This window comes from Trachypithecus francoisi, unplaced genomic scaffold (assembly GCF_009764315.1).
Source record: "Trachypithecus francoisi isolate TF-2019V2 unplaced genomic scaffold, Tfra_2.0 Lachesis_group1, whole genome shotgun sequence".
NCBI classification, from domain to species: Eukaryota; Metazoa; Chordata; class Mammalia; order Primates; family Cercopithecidae; genus Trachypithecus; species Trachypithecus francoisi.
The window spans coordinates 87,557,344-87,584,090 of NW_022681454.1; the positions used below are offsets into that span (position 1 = coordinate 87,557,344).

A 26,747-nucleotide genomic window follows, 5' to 3' on the forward strand; every position below is an offset into this window, starting at 1 on the left:
AAGACAATCAGTGGACATCTACTAGACTTACCCCACCCGTCTCAAATTCACCAAACTCTCCCAACCACCACATGTTCCCTGACCCCTTGCGCTTATCCTGATTTCTCGCCATACTCTATATAAACATAACAGAATTCCATTATCTTACCCCAGATCCCTACTTGCCTCCAGATAATAGCCCATCACAGTGGTTCTCCCACTTACCTTTATAGAACATCTTCAGTGACAAGGTGTACCCTGTGATTACACTGAAGATGAAGTACTATTTCATACTTATATTACTATCTTTTTCTTGCATTTTAATCTCTATTACTAACCCAACTTTCATATGGAGATTCTCTATAGTTGAAACTTGGTTACACAAAAATAAACAGCACTCACAGCTACAAGGCACTGCTGACTGCCCCCCTTCAGGATGCCAACCCCATCTTACTATAAATTTCACCCTATTGTGTTGCAGTGCGGCCGGAGCTAAGGCTCTCTGCTTCCTGCACGATCAGACACATTACAATTGTAAGACTTACTGGAAACAAAAGAACCTAGGATGCCCTTATATTTATTGTAAGATCCATTATGCAACCTTGAGACAGAAGAAACCCACTGCTCTCTTCACCATTGCGAATCAACGAACCCCACTTCAATACCAATTAAATATCAAAGACCCATGGGACGCCCGATGGGCAGACGGAATCAAAGGTGGACTCTACACAGGCTACACAATCCTCAGTTCATATCCCATGGCTACTCTCCTGATAAAAAGAACACTTGTCCAGCAAAAATCACTTCCTCAAAACATACAAGCCCTACAGAATTTAACCTTAGCCATACAAGCACAAGAACAGGCCTTATAAGATCAATTACACTCCTCCAATAAGGACCCCTTCTCATGGTTAAAACTAGTCCATCAAGGGTTAAACCTAACATGGGCAGCTAACCTAACAAATCTCTCCCACTGTTTCCTCTGTGCGGCCCTTGAAAGAGCCCCCTTAGTGGCAGTCCCCTTACCTACTGCTTTCAGGGCTACAACTAACTCCATAGGCACCTCCCAAAAACCGTTCTTACTCCAAGTCCCACTATACCAAAGCCCAGAAAGTCCAATCCTTCCTTTCTGCTACTCTACCCCAAACACCTCCTGGTGTAACTATACCCAGCCACCCGCTAAGACCCCGACGGCTCCCATCGGAGGTTATTTCTGGTGCAACAAAACCCTCTTCAAGGTCCTTAATCACACATCCATTGGTCAATCCCTTTGTGTCCCAGTGTCCCTAGTACCTAGTTTAACCTTATATAGCAAAGCAGAAGTAGCTGAACTCGTCATACAATTTAACCCTCCTCCTAATGATCTCCAAAAACGGGCTGTCTTCCTTCCCCTAGTCATCGGAGTCTCCCTGGCCGCCTCCTTAGTGGCGTCAGGGCTTGGAACTGGGACACTTGCCCACTCGGTACAGTCTACGCAATCTCTAGCAGCTCAAATCCGAGAGGCCATAGAGGTTTCAGCTGAAAGCCTGGCCTCTCTGCAGCGTCAAATTACCTCAGTGGCCCAGGTAGCAGCACAAAATAGGCAAGCATTAGATTTATTTACTGCCGAAAAAGGAGGAACATGTCTCTTCTTAGGAGAAGAATGCTGCTATTACGTAAACGAGTCAGGCCTAGTAGACACTAACATCCAAACCCTAAACAGGATTAAAGCAGAATTAAAAACCTACAATACCCCCTTCACCCCCGGACCACCGGTATGGCTGCCGCCCATAATACAGCAGATGCTCCCGTTCCTAATTCCCATACTAATCCTCTGTTTTGTCTTATGTCTCGCTCCTGTTTTAATCAAATTTCTCCGAGCCAAAGTTCAAGAGATCACGCGCGTCACCTTCAACCAGATGCTGCTTCATCCGTACGTCCAAATACCAACCATAGACCCCAACCTTAACAACGTCCCTTAACAGCAGGAAGTAGCCAGACAGACCACGCCGCCCCTTATCACTATTATCAATAAAAGGTTGGACTGTTTGGACGAACGGAGGCAAGATGGCGCAGTTCCGGGTTCTTCACCGTCAACTTTCCTACGCCCGGGAAAGACATGGGTCCACTGTGCAGGCACAACCTGACCTCCTACGGAGAAGAACCGGAACCCGCCTAGCCACGCCTACCGCCCCGCCCCCGACCCACCTATGTCCCGCCCACTGCCCTCCCACTCCCGGGCCCAGGACATAAAAGCCGCTCCCGGCGGGTGCGCGGTGCGAACTTCCTTGGCCCCTGCTCCTGTGCGGACCTAGGAACCTCGCCCGAGATCGCCGGAGCGACTTCGTCAGCCTCCACCGCCGCAGACCGGTGAACCTCACTCCCTCCTTCACATTGGCTTGTAAATAAAGTTTTTTTGCCTTGCCTACTTGCCTTTTCTGTGGCATTTGCTCTGGGGGTCGCATTAAAGCAAATCACTCTCCTAAAAAAAATGTATAAAACGAGACCAAACGAAAAAAGTTCCAGGGCTCTAGAAATTGATCAAAGATATAAAAATTAAACTGAGAAACATTTATTCATGAATGAGAGATGAAGTGTAGTTAAGAATAGTGGGAGTTTGCAGCACTCTTGCCTAGGCCTGTTCCCAAACCCTCCATGCCCTAGGCTGGGCTGGCATAGTAGTGTTACCACAGGGGGAACCAGCAGTGAAAACTAGTGGCTTTAGTGATCTGGAAGAGAGGACAAAAACCCACACCCAGTGGATCATGTATCTAATAAAGGACTTGTATCCAGAACATAAAGAACTTTTATAATTTAATAAAACCAAAATGACACAACTAAGAAACAGGCAAAAGATATGAAAACACATTTAGCCAAAGAAGATATACAATGGCTAATATGCATATGAAAATATGCCCAATATCATTAGTCATAAAGAAATTGAGATAGCACTACTAACTCACTACAATGGTTATAAGAAAAAAACCTAACAATACTATATGTTGGCAAGGATATAGAGAAACTAGAACCCTCATTCATTACTGGTGAGAATATAAAATGGTACAACCACTTTGGAAAAGGTTGGCAGTTTCTTAAAATGTTAAATGCAAAATTACCACAGAACCCAGTAATTCAACTCCTAGGTACCTACCCAAAAGAAATGAAAATCCATATCCACACAAAGACTTGACTTGTATATTAATATTCCTAGCAGCATTACTGATAATAATCAAAATCAGAAACAACCCAAGTATCTATCAGTGAATGAATAAAATGTGATATATTATAAATAGAATATTATTCAACAATAAAAATGATATGCTAATACATGCTACAACATGGATGAACCTCAAAAACATTATGCTAAGTGAAAAAAGCTGATCACAAGAGAACATATGAGTTCCATTTATATCAAATGTCCTGAAAAGGCAAATGTATAGTGACATAAAGCAAATTAGTGGTTGTCCTGTGGGGGTGGGGAGGGATGGTGAGAATGTTCTAGAATTGGATTTTGGTGATGCTTGCACAGTTGGTCAATTTACCAGAAGTCATTAAACTGTACAGTTTTAATGAGTATACATATGGTACGTAAATTATACCTCAAAAGAGTTGTTAATAAAATAGAAAGTCAACAAGTGCTTGGTAACTTCCTGTCAAAATAAGACTACTGTCAGTAGAAATAATATATTGATATTAATATTTTTTGAAAGATTCCATATTCTTCAGTCTAATAACATACTATTGCTTTTCAATAATTTTAGATGAAATAGATAACTTTTGGAGTGGGTCACTTTTAAGAGATTACCACTGCTACACTAATGTACAAAAACCTGAAACACAGAAACATTTATACATGTAGAATCCTTTGGTTATTTGGAAAAAGGTGGAAAGCTATTAATGTCACTATTTTACATCTTTTGTTCATCATTTTTGGCGGTTTTAACAAGACAAAAGATTTAAACAGAAAAGAACCATCTTGTAGGAGGTCACTATCAATTAAATCTGAAAAAATATTCTTGGAAAGATTATTCTTGCCATCATTTCTCAACACATTTACTGGAATGTAAAGTTAAAAACAGAATAGTGTTTTGAATTTTTATAAAATTACAAAGACTCAGGCTGGGTGCAGTGGCTCATGCCTGTAATTCCAGTGCTTTGGGAGGCCGAGGTGGGAGGACTGCTTGAGCCCAGTGGTTTGAGGCTGTAGTGAGCTATGATCTCACTATTGCACTCCACCCTGGGTGAAAAAGCAAGACCCTAACTCAAAAAAAAAAAAAAATTACAAAGACACATTTAGTTAATGACCTTAATGCTGTAGGAGAATTACAGCGTTACAGTGTCAAATGAAGACTCATTTGTTTATATATAGTTTCAGAAAAGTCAAATGTGCGGAAAACTAGACATACGTGATTTCTTTACAGCATAAACCACAGGAAAAAAAAAATCTATGACATCATTTCTTTACATTTTAACTAAAACTTCCTTCCTAAACATTAAAGAAATCTTTGGAATAACCACAAAAGCAAATTAAGTTCTTATTATTTGGCAACTTTATATCAAAATTCTCTTTCAACAACTGTTTCTCTGTAGTGTATCATTTTCACTGCCACTCTGTACATTTTTCATAGAATAGAACATTTGTCTGAGTTCTGTTGAATTATTTCGTTTTGTTTTGAGACAGAGTCTTGTACTGTTGCCTAGACTGGAGTGCAGTGGCGTGATCTCGGCTCACTGCAACCTCCACCTCCCAGGTTCAAGTGATTCTCCTCACCTCAGCTTCCCAAGTAGCTGGAAATACAGGCACCTGCCACCACACCTGGATAATTTTTTTTTTGTATTTTTAGTAGAAATGGGGATTCACTATGTTGGTCAGACTGGTCTCGAACTCCTGACCTCGTGATCCTCCCACCTCAGCCTCCCAAAGTGCTGGGATTACAGGCGTGAGCCACCACCTCCAGTCTATTATATTATTTTAAGTAATGTATACATTTTTATACAGTGAAATAGAATAAAAATTTAATAATTCCATAGTAATGGTCTCTAATTATCTCATTTTTAGGAGTCTCTAATATTTTCACTTTCTGATTTGCCAAAATATTAAGTTAACTTGAAAAAAGAAGATACCATAAAAATAAATAAGAAGTACCATGATGTTCTTTTGAAATTGGTTAAAGTACTGAATTGGTAGAAAAACTAATACAACTAGTAAGGATATATTTACCAACTTTCTTTAGAAAGGCATTCCTCAATCCAAAATTACTTTTCTTTAATTCACATATATACTATTATTCTTATGATTTCACTTTCATATTTACATTCTCACCCATCTGTAGTTTAAATCATAAGGAAGAAAATCAACCAATTATTTTTCTCCAAGTGACTAGCCATTACAAAATTGCTTTAATTTGTTATTTTAATATCTGATAGGGTAGCCCCTCCAAGGTTAACATTCTTAAAGGGGGTAGCTGAAATAATTCAAAGTTGGAGTAAAACAAAACATGGAATTTTTTCCCATGAACCATTCATTGAATGATTTTTTTAAATCTCCAGTCTGCCTATTTACATGTTAATTATACAATTTATGTAAACTTAATTATACTATTACTCACTGTAGTATCACTATTTAAACCATTGTAAATTCATATTTGCAGATAACAGCTAAAGTATGCTTGCTTATAGTTTCCATTCCAGGAACTACTGGACAAAAGTTTCTTCCTTGTCTCTAAAATTTAATTTTCCTAATTCAATTTTAAGATTTAGATCACATTGAGAGTATGGTTGCACCGGAAAAGAAGAGATTCTCTTCCATCACAGGGTTTCACCATTGCCCGGGGCCCCAAGAAGCACTTGAAGCCTGTTGCAGCTCAGAAGCATTTGGATGCTCGACAAACTAACAGGTGTATCTGCACCTTGTCCATTGACAGGTCCCCACAAGCTAAGGGAATGTCTTCCCCTGATTGTCTTCCTCAGGAATAGACTCAAGTACACATTGACTGGAGATGAGATATGTATGCAACGCTTCATTAAAATTGATGGTAGGGTTCGAGCGGATAGCACATACCCTGCTGGATTCATGGATGTCATCAGCATTGAGAAGACAGGTAAACATTTCCGCCTGGTCTATGGCACCACGGGCCGTTTTGCCATTCACCACATTACAGTGGAAGAGGCAAAGTAAAAGTTGTGCAAAGTGAGGAAGATCACTGTGGGGATGAAGGGAATCCCACACCTGGTGACTCATGATGCTTGAACCATCCGCTACCCAAATCTTCTCATCAAGATGAATGAAACTGTGCAGACTGATTTAGGGACTGGCAAGATAATCACCTTGATCAAATTCGACATGGGCAATGTGTGTATGGTGATTGGTGGAGCCAACCTCAGTCGTCTTGGTGTGATCACCAACAGGGAAAGACATCCTGGTTCTTTTGATGTGGTGCATGTGAAGGATGACAATGGCAACAGTTTTGCCACAAGGGTTTCTGACAGTTTTGTCACTGGTAATGGCAATAAGCCTTGGATTTCTCTCCTTAGGTGAAAGGGCATCCGACTTAAAACTATTGCAGAAGAGAAAGACAAGAGGCTGGCCACCAAACAGAGCAGTAGCTAAATTATAGTAGCAGCACGTCTTTTTTCTTTGCACAAATAAACAGTGAATTCTTGTTTAAAAGAAAAAAGAAAGATTAGATCACATTAATCTAACTCTTGGTCTTAACAGTCTTTTTACCCAATTAGCCCATTCTTTCACTTTCTATGCTGCTTCATGCTGGTCGGCGCTTCCTACCACTATCATTAAAGCTTACTTACGCTGACGCTCACTCAAAACAACTGACCCTAAAACAAATCTCCTAGATTCTAGTGATTTTACCCATACTCTCTCACAGCTTCTTAACACTAATCTGTAACTAAGTAATTGACCACATGCTACAATCTGTTATAGCAGCCTGAAGAGATAAGACACCATGCTTTTGTTTGACTTCTGAATTCTGCATAACATAGATGAAAATTCTACTTGCACTACAAGTTTACAGAAGAAAATATATAATGCCTTTGTTTGCCTTTTATTAACCTCTTCTTCCTCAAATACTTCAATTATTGGTTTATTGTATAGAGAAGCACAACTAAATATTTAATTCTGGTTAAAGTTTGGTCCAAATCCAATAATATAAACAGTCTCTTCAGATCACAGAGTTCCTTTCATTTTATTTAAAATAAAGTACAATGAACCAATAGTAACAGTATTAAGGAAACTACCATAAGGCAAGACACAAAGTAGCCTGCCATTTCACAAAGGTAAAATTTTTAGGATGCTACATAGCTGACAATGTATTTTCACATTATTGTTTGATTTGATGTACACAACAATCCAATTTAGGCTGCTATTATCCCTATTCGATAGGTGAAGAAAGTGAGAGAGGCTAAGTTTCTTGCCCAAGTTCAAAAACCCGGCAAGTGGCCTACCCAAGACTCAAAGCAAAGCTATGTCATTCCTGCTCTCAAATCCTGCCCCAGTTCATTTCATGAAAAGCCTTCCCAAATCACAGAATAGCAACGCATTGTAAGATGAAGTGTATTGATTAGATGTTTCTGACTGCAAGTAATTGAAATTCCAGCTCAAACTGGCTAAAATACTAATGACATTTATTATCACATTATAGTAATACAAAGGAGTTCAGTAGAAGGAAGACTCTAAGTTGGTGGATTCAGAGGTTCAAGGATATCATCACTATTCTACCATTCATCACCGTATAAAGTCTTCATCCTTAGGCTACCTTTATCCATCGGTTAGATGTCTGCCAGCAGCACCTGGAGTATATAATTCCTTATAGGGAAATAGACTGTTAATATTCCATGGAATATTTGTCTACATTTCTCAACTACCTTTACATTTAGATGGGAACATGTGACTGGGTCAAAGCAATGAACTGTGAGGAGAAGAGAGGCGAGTCACTTCCAGGATGAGACAGATAAAAGCATCTGCACCTCATCCATCTCACTTTCCCTGATGTAACCTTGGAGGATTCAAGGTCTCAAGTTAAGGTAGCAAATAATCCACAGAATGAAAGCAGCCTGGTACCAGAGTGGCCAGATGGAGGAGACCTCCGTCAGCCTGCATTGGACTTTGATTAATCTGTAAATAAATCTTTGTTTCCTTGAGTTACTGGGATTCTAGTTTGACTGTTGTGACATTTGGCACTTATTACCCTAATGCGGATTGCATGGCTACCTGAGGGAAAGCCACACACTGGCCAGCCTGCACATTATCTGAGATGGAACATGTGCACCTGCATGGACTGCATGCAATTTTATAGTAAGAAGACTTCTATAGTATTTAGTTGGACACTCAAGAGAAAAGTTGAAAATATTTACAATTATACTGCTAAATCTTACTAGATGGGAAACTGCAATTTTTATAAAAAGAACCATCAGGACCGGACGCGGTGGCTCACACCTGTAATCCCAGCACTTTGGGAGGCCGAGGAGGGCAGATCACGAGGTGAGGAGATCGAGGCCATCCTGACTAACAGGGTGAAAGCCCTTCTCTACTAAAAATACAAAAAAATTAGCCGGGCTTGGCCGCGGGCACCTGTAGTCCCAGCTACTAAGGAGGCTGAGGCAGGAGAATGGCGTGAACCTGGGAAGCGGAGCTTGCCGTGAGGGGAAATCACCCCACTGCATTCCAGCCTGGGCGACACAGCGAGACTTCGCTGCAAAAAAAAAAAAAAAAAAAGACGGAGTCTCGCTCTGTCACCCAGGCTGGAGTGCAGTGGCGCGATCTTGGCTCACTGCAAGCTCCGCCCCCCGAGTTCACGTCATTCTCCTGCCTCAGCCTCCGGAGTAACTGGGACTACAGGCGCCCACCGCTGCACCAGGCTATTTTCTTTTTTTGTATTTTTAGTAGAGACGGGGTTTCACCGTGTTAGCCAGGATGGCTTAGATCTCCTGACCTCGTGATCTGCCCGCCTCGCCCTCCCAAAATGCTGGGATTACAGGCGTGAGCCACCGCACCCGGCCAAGATAAAATGGTTTACAGTCATGTCCTTGGTCTTCAAATGACTTATCTAAACATAAAATACACTTAGGTGAAACTTCTAAATCTAGAGAATGGGATTCTGTTTTGTGCAACATTAATTTAACAACTACTGTCCAGCCCAGAGCAAGAGGCAAGAAATACAATTAAGATATGATCCTTTCTGTCTAAACTTTACAGTCTGCTACTGAGAAAGACAAATAGTACAGGCAAGTTGAACAGATTGTGAAATATTACCTAAAATCTAACAAGAGAGCACCACACTGCTCCCTAATGGCTAGAATCAGAGTGTAGTCAGTGACGAAAACCAGGAATGCCAGGTATGCAAGGCTCCAAACAAAACTCATGTTCTTTCTTTCTTCTTCTTCTCTTTTTCTTTTTTTGAGGCAGAGTCTCACAAGCTCTGTCGCCCATGCTGGAGTGCAGTGGCACGATCTCTGCAACACCGCCCCCGGGTTCAAGAGATCCTCATGCATCAGCCTCCTGAGAAGCTCCACACACAGGTGTGTGCCACCACTCCCAGCTAATTTTTTTTTGTATTTGTAGTAGAGATAGGGTTTTGTCATGTTGGCCACATCGGTCTTCAACTCCTGGCCTTAAGTGATCCACCTGCCACCAGCCATTGTGCCTGGACAAAACTCATGTTCTTTCTAAAACTCCAAATAAAAAACAGCTTTTCTTTTTTTAACAAAAATCAAGAAATTAATCTTGGTATTTAAAAAACCTAATTGTAGTCTGCGTGGGATGAACCTGATACCAAACATCAAACTAGAACTAAAGCCGGGCATGGTGGCTCACGCCTGTAATCCTAGCACTTTGGGAGGCCGAGGCGGATGGATCACCTGAGGTCTGGAGTTCAAGACCAGCCTGGCCAACTAGTGAAACCTGTCTCTACCAAAAATACAAAAATCAGCCGGGTGTGGAGGTGGGTGCCTGTAATCCCAGCTACACAGGAGGCTGAAGCAAGAGAATTGATTGAACTCAGGAGGTGGAGGTTAGAGTAAGCTGAGATCATACTACTGCACTCCAGCCTGGGCAACAGAGCAAGACTCTTATCTCCACCCCCCCCAAAAAAAAAAAAACTACAAAGATAACCATCATGGTCTTGAATCTTGAACTTATGCAATATTTGTTTGTTGTACTACTTAAGAAAATTTGATTCTACTAAATAGAGAACAAGAGAAACAATGAGGACAGATACAACTACATATAGATAATATGCAAGGAAGTAGCTTAACAGACTGTCTTAATCTGTTCACACTGCTACAACAAAAAATACCATAAACTGGGTGTGCTTATAAACAAGAGAAATTTGTTTCTCACAGTTCTAGAGGCTGGGAAGTCCAAGATCTAAGGCGCCTATAGATTCAGTGTCTAATGAGGGCTGGCTTTCTGGTTCCATAAATGGCTATCTTTTTGCTGTTTCCTTACATGGCAGAGGGGTCAAGGAACTCTCTGGGGTCTCTTTTATAAGGGTAATAGTCCCATTCATGAAGACACCACATTCATGACCTAATCACCTCCCAAAGTCCTCATTTCCAAATATCATCACATTGGAGAATAGGTTTCAACATGTGAATTTTGGAGGTACAAACATTTGCTCTATGGCATTCCACCTCTGGTCCTCTCAAATTTGTAACCTTTTCGCATGCAAAATACATTCATTCCATCTCAACAGTCCCTAAAATCTTAACTCACACCAGCATCAACTCAAAAGTCTAACATCCAAAGTCTCATCAAAATATCATCTAAATCAACTATGGGTAAGACTCAAAGTATAATTCATACCAAGGCTAACTCCTCTCTAGCTGTAAGCCTGGGAAATCAAACAAGTTATGAGGTTCCAAAATACAAAGACGGGTCAGGCATAGGATAAACACTCCCATTCAAAAGGGGGAAACAGAAAAAAACAAAGGAATGGCAGGTCATGAAAAAATCCAAAACCCAATGGAACAAATTTCATTAGCCCTTAAGGCTCCAGAATAATCCTTTTTGGCTCAATCTCTGATCTTCAGGCCACTAGGACCTGCCCCCACAGCTTTGCTGGGCAGAGGTTGAACCCCTAAGTCTCTAGGTGCTCCTGCCCCAGCGGCTTGGTGGGTTGGTCCTGCAGCAACTCTCTGCCTAAATCTCACACTGTCTCTCTGAAATGTTGGTCCCATCCTTTGAAACCTATATAGGGGCAGCCAGGCTACTGTGTCTCACGCAGTCTGTGAACTGGCAGAGGTAGCTCTATGTGGTCACTAAAGTTTGCTGCCTGTACCCTTTGGAAGGGCAGCCACCTTGCTTCACGGGGCCTGTTGGAGCCACACTGGGGCAGCTGTGAAGTGTGGCACTACAGTGTGGGAGCTGAGCCTAAAATGTAAGGAGGTGGTGCTGGGTAGCACTTTCTGAAGTCCCAGAAGCACCAGGCACAGTAGTCCCTCCTTTGAAACTACTCTGCTTTCAGGGAACTTGCATCTGGGCCTGGAATGGGAGTAATAGCCCTGATGATTTCTAAATTGCCTTTGGGGTTTCTCTTCCCTTGTCTTGGAGAATAGCTCCTGGCTTCTGTTGACATGGCTGATACACACTAATTTCCTTATAAAACAATGGCTTGGCCACACTTTTAGTGTTCCCCACCTAGAACTCTCTCCCCCAACTGGCTATCTTATTTTTTAATAATATGGATAGGCTGAGAATTTCCCAAATCTTTAAGTTCTGCTTCCGTTCTGATTAACAACTCCATCTTTAGGAGTTGTTCTCACATATGTACAAAGAACAATATGCCAGTCAGGAGAAACCAAGGGGGAGGAAACTGCTTATAGTGAACTATAAGCCGTCATAGTAAACAGTTACAAGCAGTGAGGAGAAACCAAGCCACCATTTCATCACTTTACTTAGAAAATGCTTTGGTTAAATATACAATTTAATTGCTCACAAGTTCTTCCTTCCACAAAATACTAGAAAACAAATACAATTCAGTCAAATTCTTCACCACTTTATAACAAAAAAATCATGTTTCCTCCAGTTTCCAACAACGTTCCTCATTTCCATTTGAGACCTCATCAGAATGGTGTTTGCCACACATATTACCATGATCAGGAAAGGCTGATGTGGCAGAGAAGGCAAGAGCAACAGGACATTTGAATGTTAAGTAACACAGAATTCAGGGAGTGTGGTCCTTTCCTCCCACTTAAGACCTTTCAAAGTAGATAAACCTACCCTCATCCTTTTCCTCTTTCTTCTTGCTGTGATTTAAGTTGATTCAATAAATCCCATGAATGGAATATTTCAATTTGGTACATGACTTTCTGTAATGCAGTCGTAAGTTCCTGCTTGTGCTATGGGGTACGTGGAAGGTAGCTGATGGTACGAGGTTGTAAGACTACAGGAACAGAGGTCCCCAAGTTAGAGAGAAACGTTACGAGGCCTGGGACATTGTTGAAATTATCAGCACCAGCATGAACTGGGGACAAATCGGGAGGGGTGGACTGTTAGGCACTGATATTACCAAGAGAACCAATTCACAAATTCACCAGTCATAGATTTGAGACCTAAATTCACCAGAAATCATAATATCCAGAGTATAAGAATCTACACATGCATTTCAACTCCTCCTTCTTCATCCACTAGAATATGCAAACTACCAGTTTCAGCCCACCAGTCTTTAATACATCCTGATGCCATATTGGATAGAACAGCAGGAGAAGCAGAAAATCAGACTCACAATTCACCTGAGAGAAACAGAATCATCCAAAAGTGACATTTAAAACTAGAAGAGACTAAAATAACATGAATTGGCAACTATAATTTCCTACGCTGCCTCAGGATAGGTGATTTACTGAAAATAAAACAGATTTGTTACAGTAAAGCAGCTAAATTTTCTTTGTACATGATTGGCAATACATTTTTGAGCCTACTGTAGTATGAGCAGCAAAATTTCTTAACACTAACATGGCAAAGAGTTTTAAAAAGAAAAGAAATGAGGAAGATAAAGTAGGTTAGTCAATGGACATAGAAACTGAGTTTATTTGAACCAATCTGTGTCCCACTTCAAGAGTATACATACATACATACACACACACACACACACACACATACTACAACTATCTAGTACTCATTATACTGTCTGAAGTATTACTATCTTCAGCAGCAGGATACTTGAGTAGTTGCTACATATATGTCTAAGTATATAAGTTCCAAATGTTGGGATTCAAAAAGCTATACCCCAAAATATGGTGCTTTGGCATGCTGGGTACTTTTAACTAAAAGGTCTCAGAAATGAGCCTCAGAACCAAGGTCTCTCTCTGCCTTTCCACTCTCCTGACCCGCCCTCAGTCTCTCTGATCCTTTTTCTTTCCTAAAGCACTGAGAGTGACTCTCTCTGGAATTTCCTTATCTGATTAAGGAAGCTTCTTTCCAAAAGAAATGCAATTGTCTTAAGACCTGCTTCCTGAGAATCTCATCAAATAACCATGAAAAATTATCCATCAGAAAACAGACTAAAAGTTGTCACCACATCCACACTGACCTTTCATCTATTCCTCTGAGGATAGCTCCAAGAGATTGGCTGGGAAACTTTATCTGCATAAAAAGACAACCTTCATTCACAGTGAAGTTCCACCCCTCACCTTTCCACCACCTCACCATAGCTCACGGAAACGCTGTCCCAGGCCATTACTCTTTGAATCCTTTAAAAATTATTTGAATCTCACTTGAAAAATTATTGACTACCTCTCTAAAATTACCTGCAGCTCCCTACTTCTCTCTCCCCAAAAAGAAGGCATTTAAGCTTCAACCACCTGGCCCTTCTTTGAATCTCATATTTGTGGGACTCTCACATCCATACACACATTAATAAATTTGCAACTCTTTATCTCCTATTAATTTATTGCCAGTCATTTCTATAAAATTGCAGAAGGAGCAGAGGAAAAGCTTTCTCTTCACCCCTACACAAAGTAAAAAGTAGTATATCAGCTCATTAAATGTGTTACTGTGTGACTTAGTTCTCCCTTTTTTGTTATGATTTTTTTTGTTGTTGTTCTCCAAAAGCTATCTTTTTCCAGACATGCTATGGTACAACTGTTGAAAATGTATTTCCTCCTACAGTAAAACCGAGACACAGCACAATCAAAGGCCAACCTTAAGGAGAAGGGTAGAAATGATTGAGAATTATTCCTCTACCAGAGTGAATAATCTCTTAAACTGTGTGATTTTTATGTCAACTTTAACTGCAATTTTATACATGCTTTGGATATAAATTAAGGGAAAATATAAAGTTTTATACATGAGTCAGTATGCATTCCAATCAAGGTAGAGATCAGTATATTGCAGGTCAAGGGAAAGAAGTAAAGATCTAATCAGACAATCAGAGATGACTACCAATCTGCATGACAAATAGATCAATCTGCTGCCTCATTCCACACATTTTCAGTTCTATATTGTTTCTTTTATAAAGCTAGAAAAATAGAAGGGCCACCTCTGCAGTAAAATAAAAGTCAGTATTTTACACATAGATAAATCAGATTTTGAAGGAAACTCTTTGGGGTGATAAAAAAAAAAAAAAGAATAACCACATGGTTACCTGCATGCTACTAAGCCTCAGAGTTAAAAGGAAAAGACAGAGTGACACACAGGGTGCTGAAAAGTTTTGAGCCTGGAAACAAGGTCATCCTGCAGTTTCACTAAGAAAACTTAATCTCTGGGGCTTGTCTACCATCTGGTGACCATTTGGTGTCTGTGTGTCAAAAATTGCCCAGATATTTCTAAACATTTCAGAATGCCATCAGAAGCTACAGCAAATTGCAGCTCTTTCTGAAAAGCAAAAAAAAAAAAAGAGGATCTGGCCTGAGTGTGATTTTTTAAGTGAGCAGTTAAGGTGATAATAAGGAAGAAGATGTTTCTCATTTAATACATTTTAGAAAATAAAATGTCCCTATGGAATACTGTAGCAACTTGAAATATAAATATGTATAATTCCCATACAGATGTATGCATTTTCTACATAGTACAATCAAAATTTAAATTACAGCATCCTGTAAATTATAATTGACAATATTTGATTATTACAAAAGGTTTTGTGCAAGCACCAGCAGAATAATTTAGAAATTCATGAATTCTAAAAATTCTAAAACCCCAGAAATAAGCACATTTTCCAAGGATTTTATTTCAGTGTTATTTATGAATGCTACTGTGTAATGACAACCATTCATTTCTACAGTTTAAGGATACACAAACATTTATCAACTAGGCTTTTCCACCATCACTTTCAGAAATCATGCTGAAACAGAAACTCCAGAATTACTACATGAAAATAGAAAAATAAAACAGAAAAATGTCACGCACATACTCAAAAGTAATAAATTAATGGTTACTTGAATTCCTTCTCAAGCTAGCGGCAAGATTTTTCTAATAGCTACAATGAAGCATTCATGTTTAACTATTCAGGGACAAGAAAGTCTAAAATGCTTAAAAGTGCTCTACTTTAAATCAAGTTGACTTAACGGAATAAATCAGCATGCATCTTTCACCTTTTTTGGAAACTAAAGTGCACAAATACGCTGAATGCCATCCCAAATCCTGCCTAATACCCATTTAAGTAGATAGGAATTTAAGTAACAAATCTTTCCCCACCTCCTGAGAAGGAAAAATAAGTTACACAAACATCTCTTCAAAACAAGGAAGGCAAGGCCCTCTCCTAAAAACTGGCAGTAAACACAGAAGACAGAAGAAGGCCTATACTTACACAGATGGCTAGAGCTCCTGCCCCCATTCTCTCAGGAAGCGTCCGGAAGAACTGAGGAAGACCAGACGAAAATATTAAAATGACAGCAAAATACTAAAATTCCATTCAACATGTATTCTTTGATGTGAAAAACAGCTTCCAATCCAAAGGCTCCGAGGTAAGCGAAGTGCAGCTTCTAACATTTTAGGAAGACTGGTTTTGCTTCTCTTTCCGCTGAACCCACATGGCTGGAAGGACTGCCTGGAGTTGAAATTTGATCCACAGCCTTAGTGCTGGCAAGCAGAGGGAGTCACGTGACACGGGTCTTAAGTCGCTGACATCTTTTTCTTAAACCTGACTCCCTAGATCCCACACACAGGCTTCTCTGGCTTAGAAAACTGCCAGTCACCTGGTGGCATTCATTAATAGAACCAATAGTGCATAAAGGGAAAACACAGACTTGCTTCCCAGACTCCACACAGCTCTAAGAAAAACGTACGTATTCAGACTCAGGTTTAAAACTGCAGGCACATTATTCATTTTTTCTCAGGCAGTCTTTTCTTCTACTGTTCTTTAGAAACCAGCTAAATTCTACCAAAATTTTCTTCCTTCCATCCTATCCCATCAGAATTGTTTTAAATGAAAATGCTCTATTTTATGTAGCTGTTACTACTTCTAATTACATATGAGTTGTCTTATAATAATATACTGATGATAAACATAAACAACATACGTCTAGACAGCCATAATTCTACATATGTGATTTGCAGTCTGAAAAATTAGCTTCTAACTGACTTTTCAGTAACTTTCTATTCTACATGCTGTCACGAGAAAATCTGATAGATTTTAAATTTTCCAAATATTTGAACTAACAGCTAAAATAGTCACTTCAGGTAAGCCAAAAGGAAACTATCCTATTTTTATTTTTGTTATCATTTTTTCTGTCAATTTTTTTTTCTTTTTGCTGTACCTATTGACCCATCCTCTAAGTTCTCTCCCCTCACTCCCAACCTCCCAACAGGCCCTGATGTGTGTTGTTTCCCCTCTCTGTGTCCATGTGTTCTAAACGTTCAACTCCCACTTACGAGTGAGAACATGTAGTGTTTGGTTTTCTGTTCCTGTGGTAGTTTGCTGAGGATGACTGCTCGTAGCTTCATACATGTCCCTGCAAAAGACATGATCTTGCTCCTTTTTATGGCTGCATAGTATTCCATGGTGTATATGTACCACATTTTCTTTATCCAGTCTATCATCGATGTGCATTTGGGTTGGTTCCATGTCTTTGTTATTGTAAATGGTGCTGCAATAAACATACATGTGCATGTGCCTTTATAGCAGAATGATTTATACTCCTTTGGGTATATACCCAGTAATGCGATTGCTGGGTCAAATGGTATTTCTGGTTCTAGATCCTTGAGGAATCTCCATACTGTCTCCCACAATGGTTGAACTAATTTACATTCCCATTCACAGTGTAAAAGTGTTCCTATTTCTCTACATCCTCTCCAGCATCTATTGTTTCCTGACTTTTCAATAATTGTCATTCTAACTGGTGTGAGATAGTATCTCATTGTGGTTTTCATTTGCATTTCTCTGATTATCACTGACGTTGAGCTTTTCTTCATAGGTTTGTTGGTCACATAAATGTCTTCTTTTGAGAAATGTCTGTTCCTATCATTTGCCCACTTTTTGATGGGGTAGTTTGTCTTTCTTCTGTAAATTTGTTTAAGTTCCTTGTAGATTCTGGATATGAGACCATTGTCAGATGCATAGCTTGCAAATATTTTCTCCCATTCCATAGGTTGCCTGTTCACTCTAATGATAGTTTCTTTTGCTGTGCAGAAGCTCTTTAGTTTAATTAGATCCCATTTGTCAATTTTGGCTTCTGTTGCCACTGCTTTTGACATTTTTGTCATGAAGTCTTTGCCCATGCCTATGCCCTGAATGGTATTGCCTAGGTTTTCTTCTATGGTTTTTATGGTTTTGGGTTTTACATTTAAGTCTTTAATCCATCTTGAGATAATTTTTGTATAAGGTCTAAGGAAGGGGTCCAGTTTCAGTTTTCTGCATGTAACTAGCCAGTTTTCCCAGCACCATTTACTGAATGGGAGATCATTTTCCCATTGCTTGTTTTTGTCAGGTTTGTCAAAGATCAGATGGTTGTAGATGTGTGGTGTTATTTCTGAGGTCTCTGTTCTGCTCCATTGGTCTATATGTCTGTTTTGGTACCAGTACTGTGCTGTTTTGGTTACTGTAGCCTTGTAGTATAGTTTGAAGTCAGGTAGCATGATGCCTCCAGCTTTGTTCTTTTTGCTTAGGATTGTCTTGGCTGTATGGGGTCTTCTTTGATTCTGAATGAAATTTAAAATAGTTTTTTTCTAATTCTGCGAAGAATATCAATGGTAGTTTGATGGGAATAGCATTGATTCTATAGATTACTTTGGGCAGTAGGGCCATTTTCATGATCATGATTCTTCCTATCCATGAGGATAGAATGTTTTTCCATTTGTTTGTGTTCTCTCTTATTTCCTTGAGCAGTGGTTTGTAGTTCTCATTGAAGAGGTCCTTCACATCCCTTGATAGCTGTATTCCTATGTATTTTATTCTCTTTGTAGTGATTGCGAATGGGAGTTCATTCATGATTTGCCTCTCTGCTTGCCTATTGTTGGTGTAAATGAATGCCTGTGATTTTTATACATTGATTTCGTATCCTGAGAGCTTGCTGAAGTTCCTTATCAGTTCAAGAAGTTTTGGGGCTGAGATGATGGGGTTTTCTAAATATAAAATCATGTCATCTGCAAACAGAGATAACTTGATTTCTTCTCCTCCTATTTGACTACTCTTTATTTCTTTCTCTTGTTTGAGTGCCTTGGCCAGAACTTTCAATACTATGTTGAATACGAGTGGTGAGAGAGGGCATCCTTGTCTTGTACTAGTTTTCAAAAGCTGCTTCCAGCTTTTGCCTTTTCAATATGATATTGGCTGTGAATCTGTCATAAATAGCTTTTATTATTTTGAGGTATGTTCCATCAATACCTAGTTTATTGAGAGTTTTTAACATTCAAGTATGTTGAATTTTATCAAAGGCCTTTTCTGCATCTATTGAGATAGTCATGTGGTTTTTGTCTTTGGTTCTGATTATGTGATGGATCACATTTATTGATTTGTGTATGTTGAACCAGTCTTGTATCCCAGAGATGAAGTCGACTTGATTGTGGTGGGTAAGTTTTTTGATGTGCTGCTGGATTTGGTTTGCCAATATTTTACTGAGGATTTTTTGCATCAATGTTCATCTGGGATATTGGCCTGAAGTTTTTTTGTTGTTGTGTTTCTTCCCGGTTTTGGTACCAGGATGATGCTGGCTTCATAAGATGAGTTAAGGAGGAGTCCCTCCTTTTCAATTGTTTGGAATAGTTTCAGAAGGAATGGTACCAGCTCCTCTTTGTATTTCTGGTAGAATTCAGCTGTGAATCCATCTGGCCCTGGGCTTTTTTCGTTGGTAGGCTATTAATTACTACAATTTCAGGTTTGTTATTGGTCTATGCAAGTCTATTCAACTTCTTCCTGGTTCAGTCTTGGTAGGGTGTATGCATCCAGGAGTTTAACCATTTCTTCTATATTTTCTAGTTTGTTTGCATAGAGGTGTTTGTAGTATTCTCTGACAGTAGTTTGTATTTCTGTAGGATCAGTGGTGACATCCCCTTTATTATTTTTTATTGTGTCTATTTGATTCTTCCTTCTCTGTTTTCTTCTTTATTAGTCTAGCCAGCAGTCTATCTATTTTGTTAATTTTTTCAAAAACAAAAACAAGCTTCTGGATTTATTTTTTTGGAGGGTTTTTTGTGTCTTTATCTCCTTCAGTTCTTCTCTGATCTTAGTTATTTCTTGTCTTCTGCTAGGTTTTGGATGAATTTCCTCTTGTCTTTCTAACTCTTTTAATTGTGATATTACGGTGTCAATTTGAGATCTTTATAGCTTTCTGATGTGGGCATTTAGTGCTACAAATTTCCCTCTTAACACTGCTTTAGCTGTGTCCCAGAGATTTTGGTACATTGTCTCTTTGTTCTCATTGGTTTCAAAGAACTTCTTTGAATTTCTGCCTTAATTTCATTACTTACTCAGAAGTCATTCAGGAGAAGGCTGTTCAATTTCTATGAAATTGTGTGGTTTTGAATGAGTTTATTAATCCTGAGTTCTAATTTGATTGCACTGAGAGACTGTTTATGATTTCAGTTCTTTTGCATTTGCTGAGGAGTGTTTTACTTCCAATTATTTCCAATTACGTGGTCAATTTTAGAATAATTGCCATGTAGCACTGAGAACAATTTATAGTCTGTTCATTTGGGGTAGAGAGTTCTGTAGACATCTACCAGGTCCACTTAATCCAGAGCTGAGTTCAAATCCTGAATATCTTTGTTAATTTTGTCTCTTTGATCTGTCTAATACTGACAGTGGGATGTGAAAGTCTCCCACTATTATTGTGTGGAAGTCTAAGTCTCTTTGTAGGTCTCTAAGAACTTGTTTTATGAATCTGGGGGCTCCTGTATTGGGTGCATATATATTCAGAAGAGTTACCTCTTCTTGTTGAATTGTTCCCTTTACCACTATGTAATGCCCTTCCTTGTCTTTTTTATCTTTGTTGGTTTAAAGTCTGTTTTATCAGAGACTAGGATTGCAACCCCTGGTTTTTTTTTTTTTTTTTTTTTTTTTGTCTTTGCTTTTTTTGCTTTCCATTTGCTTGACAAATTTTCCTCCATCCCTTTATTTTGAGGCTGTGTGTGTGTCTTTGCACGTAAGATGGGTCTCCTGAATACAGCACACTGATGGGTCTTGACTCCTTATCCAATTTGCCAGTCTGTGTCTTTTAATGGAGGCATTTAGCCCATTTACATTTAAGATTAGTATTGTTATGTGCGAATTTGATCCTGTCATCATGGCGCTATTTAGTTATTTTGCACACTAGTCAATGCAGTTTCTTCATAGTGTCATTGGTCTTTATATTTTGGTGTGTTTTTGCAGTGGCTGGTACTGGTTTTTCCTTTCCATATTTAGTGCTTCTTTCAGCAGCTCTTGAAGGGCAGGCCTGGTGGTAACAAAATGCCTCAGCATTTGCTTGTCTGGAAAGGATTTTATTTCTCCTTTGCTTATGAAGCTTAGTTTGGCTGGATATGAAATTCTGTGTTGAAAATTCTTTCTTAAAGAATGTTGAATGTTGACCCCCAATCTCTTCTAGCTTATAGAGTTTCTGCTGAGAGTTCTGCTGTTAGTCTCATGGGCTTCCTTTTGTAGGTAATCTGGCCTTTCACTCTGGGTGCCCTTAACAGTTTTTCCTTCACTCGACCTTCAAGAATCTGATGATTATGTGTCTTGGGGTTGCTCTTCGCATGGAGTATCTTAGTGGTGTTCAATGTATTTCCTGAATTTGCATGTTGGCCTGTCTTGCTAGCTTGGGGAATTTCTCCTGGATAATATCCTGAATTGTGTTTTCTAGCTTGTTTCCATTTTCCCCTTCTCCTTCTGGTACTCCAGTCAATCGTAGGTTCAGTCTTTTTATGAAGTCCCATATTTCTTGGAGGCTTTGTTCATTCCTTTTCATTATTTTTTCTCTACTCTTTTCTGCATATCTTATTTCAGCAAGGTGGTCTTCAAACTCTGATATCCTTTCTTCCACTTGGTCAATTCAGCTGTTGATACTTACGTATACTTCACGAAGTATTTGTGCTGTTTTTTTCTGGCTCCATTAGGTCATTTATGTTCCTCTCTAAACTGGTTATTCTAGTTAGCAATTCCTCTAACCTTTTATCAAGGTTCTTAGCTTCCTTGCATTGGGTTAGAACATGCTCCTTTAGCTCATCATAGTTTTTCATTACTCATCTTCTGAAGCCTACTTCTATCAATTCGTCCGTCTCATCCTCCATCCAGTTCTGTGCCCTTGACAGAGAGACGTGATCATTTGGAGGATAAGAGGCACTCTGGCCTTTTGGGTTTTCAGCATTTTTTGGTTCATTCTTGCTTATCCTCATAAGTTTACCTAGTTTCAGTCTTTGAGGATGCTGACCCTTGGATGGGGTTTTTTTGGGGCCTTTTTATTGTTGTTGTTGATGCTGTTGTTGTTGCTTTCTATTTGTTTTTCTTTCAACAGTCAGGTCCCTCTTCTGTAGGGCTGCTACAGTTTGCTGGGGGTTTGCTTCAGGCCTTATTCATCTGATTCACTCCCACGCCTGGAGATGCCACTCAAGGAGGCTGGAGAGCACCAAAGATGGGTGCATGCTCCTTCTGGGACCTCTGACTTCGAGGGGCACCAACCTGGTGCCAGTAGGATTTATCCCGTACAGGGTGTCTGAAAACCCCTGTTGGAGGGTCTCACCCAGTTGGGTGGCATGGGGAGCAGGACCGATTTAATGAAGCACTTTGTCCCTTGGAGGAGAGGGTGTATTTCACTGGGGCGAAACCCACTTGTCTGGGCTGCCTGGATTCCTCAGAACTACCAGTGGGAGAGGCTAAATCTGCTGGTCCACAAAGACTGCAACCACCCCTCCCACTATCGGCTCAGGCCCAGGGAGATCCAAATTCTGTCCCTGAGCCTCTGGCTGGAGTTACTGGAGATCCTGCAGGGAAGACCCACCCACTGAGGAAGGATGGGTCAGGGTTAGACCTGAAGAGGCACTCTAGCTGCTGACTGCCACAGCTGGTGTCTTGGGCTGTGGGGACAAGTCTTGGGACCAAGCTGTCCAGCCTCCCTGGCTCCAGCAAGGGAAAAGTGCAGCCTCGAGCTATAGAAATGAGTGCCACCCTTCCCTGGCCCAGGGAGCTTAGCGTGTTAGGCTACTGTGAGTCTCGGTGCCGGCTGCTGCAAAAATTAACATATCTGCTTCCAATATATTTTCTATGCTTGTTAAGAAAACATAATGCAGATCTAATTTGTGATAATTTTATATCCCAATTTTTTTCACTTAACATTATATCACAGGCATGCATGCTCCCATGTTAATAACAGTATAAGCAAATTAAATCAGAAGTGGTATTACTTTTTGTACACACAACAGATTCCTTAGACATTCTCCCATTTTTAGACATTTATTTTTTTTTTTTTTTTCTTTTTTGAGGCGGAGTCTCGCTCTGCCGCCCAGGCTGGAGTGCAGTGGCCGGGTCTCAGCTCACTGCAAGCTCCGCCTCCCGGGTTCCCGCCATTCTCCTGCCTCAGCCTCCCGAGTAGCTGGGACTACAGGCGCCTGCCACCTTGCCTGGCTAGTTTTTTGTATTTTTTAGTAGAGACAGGGTTTCACCGTGTTAGCCAGGATGGTCTCGATCTTCTGACCTCGTGATCCGCCCGTCTCGGCCTCCCAAAGTGCTGGGATTACAGGCTTGAGCCACCGCGCCCGGCATAGACATTTATATAGTTTCTGATTTTATCTATGTATGACAGTAAGTAATGCTTTGTCCTTGCTCTGATTCTTTTCTTGTAAAGATTCCTGAAAGTGAAATTTCTGGAATACAAAGAACATGAATGTGGGCTGGACCAATGCTTCTGACATGCACTGGCTCTGCAGTTTCTATCTACAGCCTACCCTACCCAAGAATGAGTATTTTATAAAATATTTCCTAATATTTTAAACTATTCAGCAAGTGAAAATGGTTTCTCAATTTTAAACTTAAATTCCTTTTTATTTTCAGTAAAATTAACAATGTAAAAAAATCCTCATTAGCCATTTGTATTTTCTGTTTTGTGAACTGTTTTCATTTTTTCTCCATTTGTCAACTGGAATCTCATCATAGTCTCTTTTATAGGATGTTAAGTCAAACTAAATTTGGCCTGAGAAACCCTCCAGACTCACAAACTGAAGTTCTTATGAATAAACCACAACCTAACTTTGTAGGCAAATAAGCTGAAAACCTAACTTAGGAGTATGCTTCTGTAAAAATAGCTGGGTCTCACAGCTGGGTCTCAGCCAATCCTAGCAGCCACACCTTAACCATTTTCAGAAAAATGGGCTAACCTTACTAGAGACAATGTAAAATTAAGATGGCCACAGTGGGGAAGTTTTAATTGGGATAAAATTATTTATTTGAAAGGTAAATTAGAAAAAAAATGAAAAACCCACAAAAACAATGGGATGTATTATTTAATTGGTATGCAGAGCATCTACAAGACTAAATAACTTTAAAAACTGCCTCCTTAAAAGAGTCTTTGCAAAAAAACACATAAGCTTAAGCAACAGATGAAAGAGGACTATACTCTGCATGAACTAACCCCAACCATTCCCTCTCTTTATACAACTCTACCTAAATACTGAGTGTCCGCTAACCTCTTTGATAAATTACCCTTTCATCCTGAAGATGGTGATAAGAGAAGTTAGATGCCATACAAAGCAAGACCCTTTGATCATCCAGGCCTTTTTGCCATAACCTTTACTCATGGTCTAAGCTTAGAGCCATGGTAAAGGACTTCCTTGATCTATGAGAAAATCCTCAAAACGTTACTGAGGCAGGTAGAATCCTCATAGGAGCTTATGAACCAGGACTCCCCAATCTTCGCCAGTTTACTCACATGATATTAGGGTTTTACGAAGCATGAAAATGATGGGTAGAATGGGACAAATGTGAGGAAGGTATTAAAGACTCCTTCAAAACTTCCTCATGGGGAGGGCCAAAATGAGCCAGAAAAAAATGCTGAAAACCATTTAAATTCACTTCATAGATTCCTCCACAAGAAATTGATTGGTCCATCACATAATCTTGCAGGCAAAAAGGATGACCCAGTTTCAGATTACAGAATTCATTTAGAAATACTATTTGTGAAACACTCTGGGCTCAAAATACAACAAGGAGTATTTCCTGCAGGGACTGAAACAGCATTAACTGTTGTATTTATAAATGCACTCTGTCCTGAACTTAGTAGTTTAATTAAAAACATAAACTAGGATGAGAAATTACAGATATGATTAAAGGGCTGGCCTTAGCTGAACACTTTAAGACTCTAGAACAAGAAAAAAAACAAAAAGCTAACAAGCCTATGTCACTCCAATTACAACAGTTACCAAGACTAAAGGGATTTTCTCATTTTTATTTTAAATCAGAATCAGGAGGTCCTACAAAAAGAAATTCTTTACCCCAAGATGTCTCCCTTCATAGCCAACAACCAGTACACTGGAAAAGAGATGGTTGGGTTTTATATCAGTCCACCAGTAAGCCTCCTTTCAGACCACTAGAGAGAGCCCAAGAGATTTTAACTGTCATGATGATAATCAACACGGAAGAAGGTCTAAGGTATTCTCCAGCAAACTGTTCCTAACAATACCCTTAAATAAACATAAAGAAACACGTTAAAATAAGTGGAGAGTCTTGTACAATCCTGGTGGATATTACAGTCACGTTATCTACCATATATCCCATTTTAATACATGAACAACTCCCTCAAAGTAATAAGGTCATTTCTGTGCTGGAATTTTGAATCAAGCTCAAGAAGTTCCCATATCTGAACCTGTCCGATTGACTTTAGGGTCACTTAAAAAAAAAACATATATTTTTACCATGTGATAATGCTCCAGAAAACTTGCTAGGGCAAGACTTCATTTCAAAGCCAAAAGAGCATAAAAGGTGAGCAGGGGGCGGAGCAAGATGGCCAAATAGGAACAGCTCCAGTCTCCAACTCCCAGCGCGAGCGACACAGAAGACTGGTGATTTCTGCATTTTAAACTGAGGTACTGGGGTCATCTCACTGGGGAGTGCCGGACAATTGGTGCTCGTCAGCTGCTGAAGCCCGACCAGGGAGAGCTGAAGGAGGGCGAGGCATTGCCTCAACTAGGAAGCACAAGGGGGAAAGGAATCCCTTTTCCTAGCCAGGGGAACTGAGACACAACAACACCTGGAAAATCGGGTAATTCCCACCCCAATACTGCGCTTTAAGCAAACGGGCACACCAGGAGATTATACCCACACCTGGCCGGGAGGGTCCCACGGCCACGGAGCCTCCCTCATTGCTAGCACAGCAGTCTGCGATCTAACCGAAAGGGCAGCAGCGAGGCTGGGGGAGGGGCGCCCGCCATTGCTGAGGCTTAAGTAGGTAAACAAAGCCACTGGGAAGCTCGAACTCGGTGGAGCTCACAGCAGCTCAAGGAAACCTATCTGTCTCTGTAGACTCCACCTCTGGGGACAGGGCACAGCTAAATAACAAAAGAGGAAGCAGCAGAGGCCTGTACAGATGCGAACGACTCTGTCTGACAGCTTTGAAGAGAGCAGTGGATCTCCCAACACGGAGGTTGAGATCTGAGAACGGACAGACTGCCTGCTCAAGTGGGTCCCTGACCCCTGAGTAGCCTAACTGGGAGACATCCCCCACTAGGGGCAGTCTGACACACCACACCTCACAGGGTGGAGTACACCCCTGAGAGGAAGCTTCCAAAGTAAGAATCAGACAGGTACACTCGCTGTTCAGCAATATTCTATCTTCGGCAACCTCTGCTGCTGATACCCAGGCAAACAGGGTCTGGAGTGGACCTCAAGCAATCTCCAACAGACCTACAGCTGAGGGTCCTGACTGTTAGAAGGAAAACTAACACACAAAAAGGACACCCACACCAAAACCCCATCAGTACGTCATCATCATCAAAGACCAGAGACAGATAAAACCACAAAGATGGGGAAGAAGCAGGGCAGAAAAGCTGGAAATTCAAGAAATAAGAGCACATCTCCCCCTGCAAAGGAGCGCAGCTCATCGCCAGCAACGGATAAAAGCTGGTCAGAGAATGACTTTGACGAGATGAGAGAAGAAGGCTTCAGTCCATCAAACTTCTCAGAGCTAAAGGAGGAATTACATACCCAGCGCAAAGAAACTAAAAATCTGGAAAAAAGAGTGGAAGAATTGATAGATAAAATAATTAATGCAGAGAAGGTCATAAATGAAATGACAGAGATGAAAACCATGACACGAGAAATACGTGACAAATCCACAAGCTTCAGTAACCGACTCGATCAACTGGAAGAAAGAGTATCAGCGATTGAGGATCAAATGAGTGAAATGAAGCAAGAAGAGAAACCGAAAGAAAAAAGAAG

At 40.3% G+C, this 26,747-nt stretch overlaps 1 protein-coding gene and 1 pseudogene across 8 annotated transcripts in view; one reads left to right on the forward strand and one right to left on the reverse strand.

Annotated features, from left to right (window-relative positions):
- Window positions 1–26,747, reverse strand: part of FAM13A (family with sequence similarity 13 member A) — a 418,718-nt gene that overhangs the window by 336,433 nt on the left and 55,538 nt on the right. For 4 of the 8 annotated variants that reach the window (XM_033214804.1, XM_033214802.1, XM_033214805.1 and 1 more), the window contains exon 1: window positions 15,717–15,974. The exons of 1 other annotated variant lie outside the window; for it this stretch is intronic. In XM_033214804.1, the coding sequence (XP_033070695.1) occupies window positions 15,717–15,743 (27 nt within the window). In that variant the 5' untranslated portion in view covers window positions 15,744–15,974. Of the gene's footprint in view, window positions 1–15,716; window positions 15,975–26,747 lie in introns of those variants that run through there. 3 more of the 8 variants (XM_033214807.1, XM_033214806.1, XM_033214801.1) reach the window with 2 other exon arrangements.
- On the forward strand, window positions 5,761–6,568 carry LOC117086252 (annotated as a pseudogene).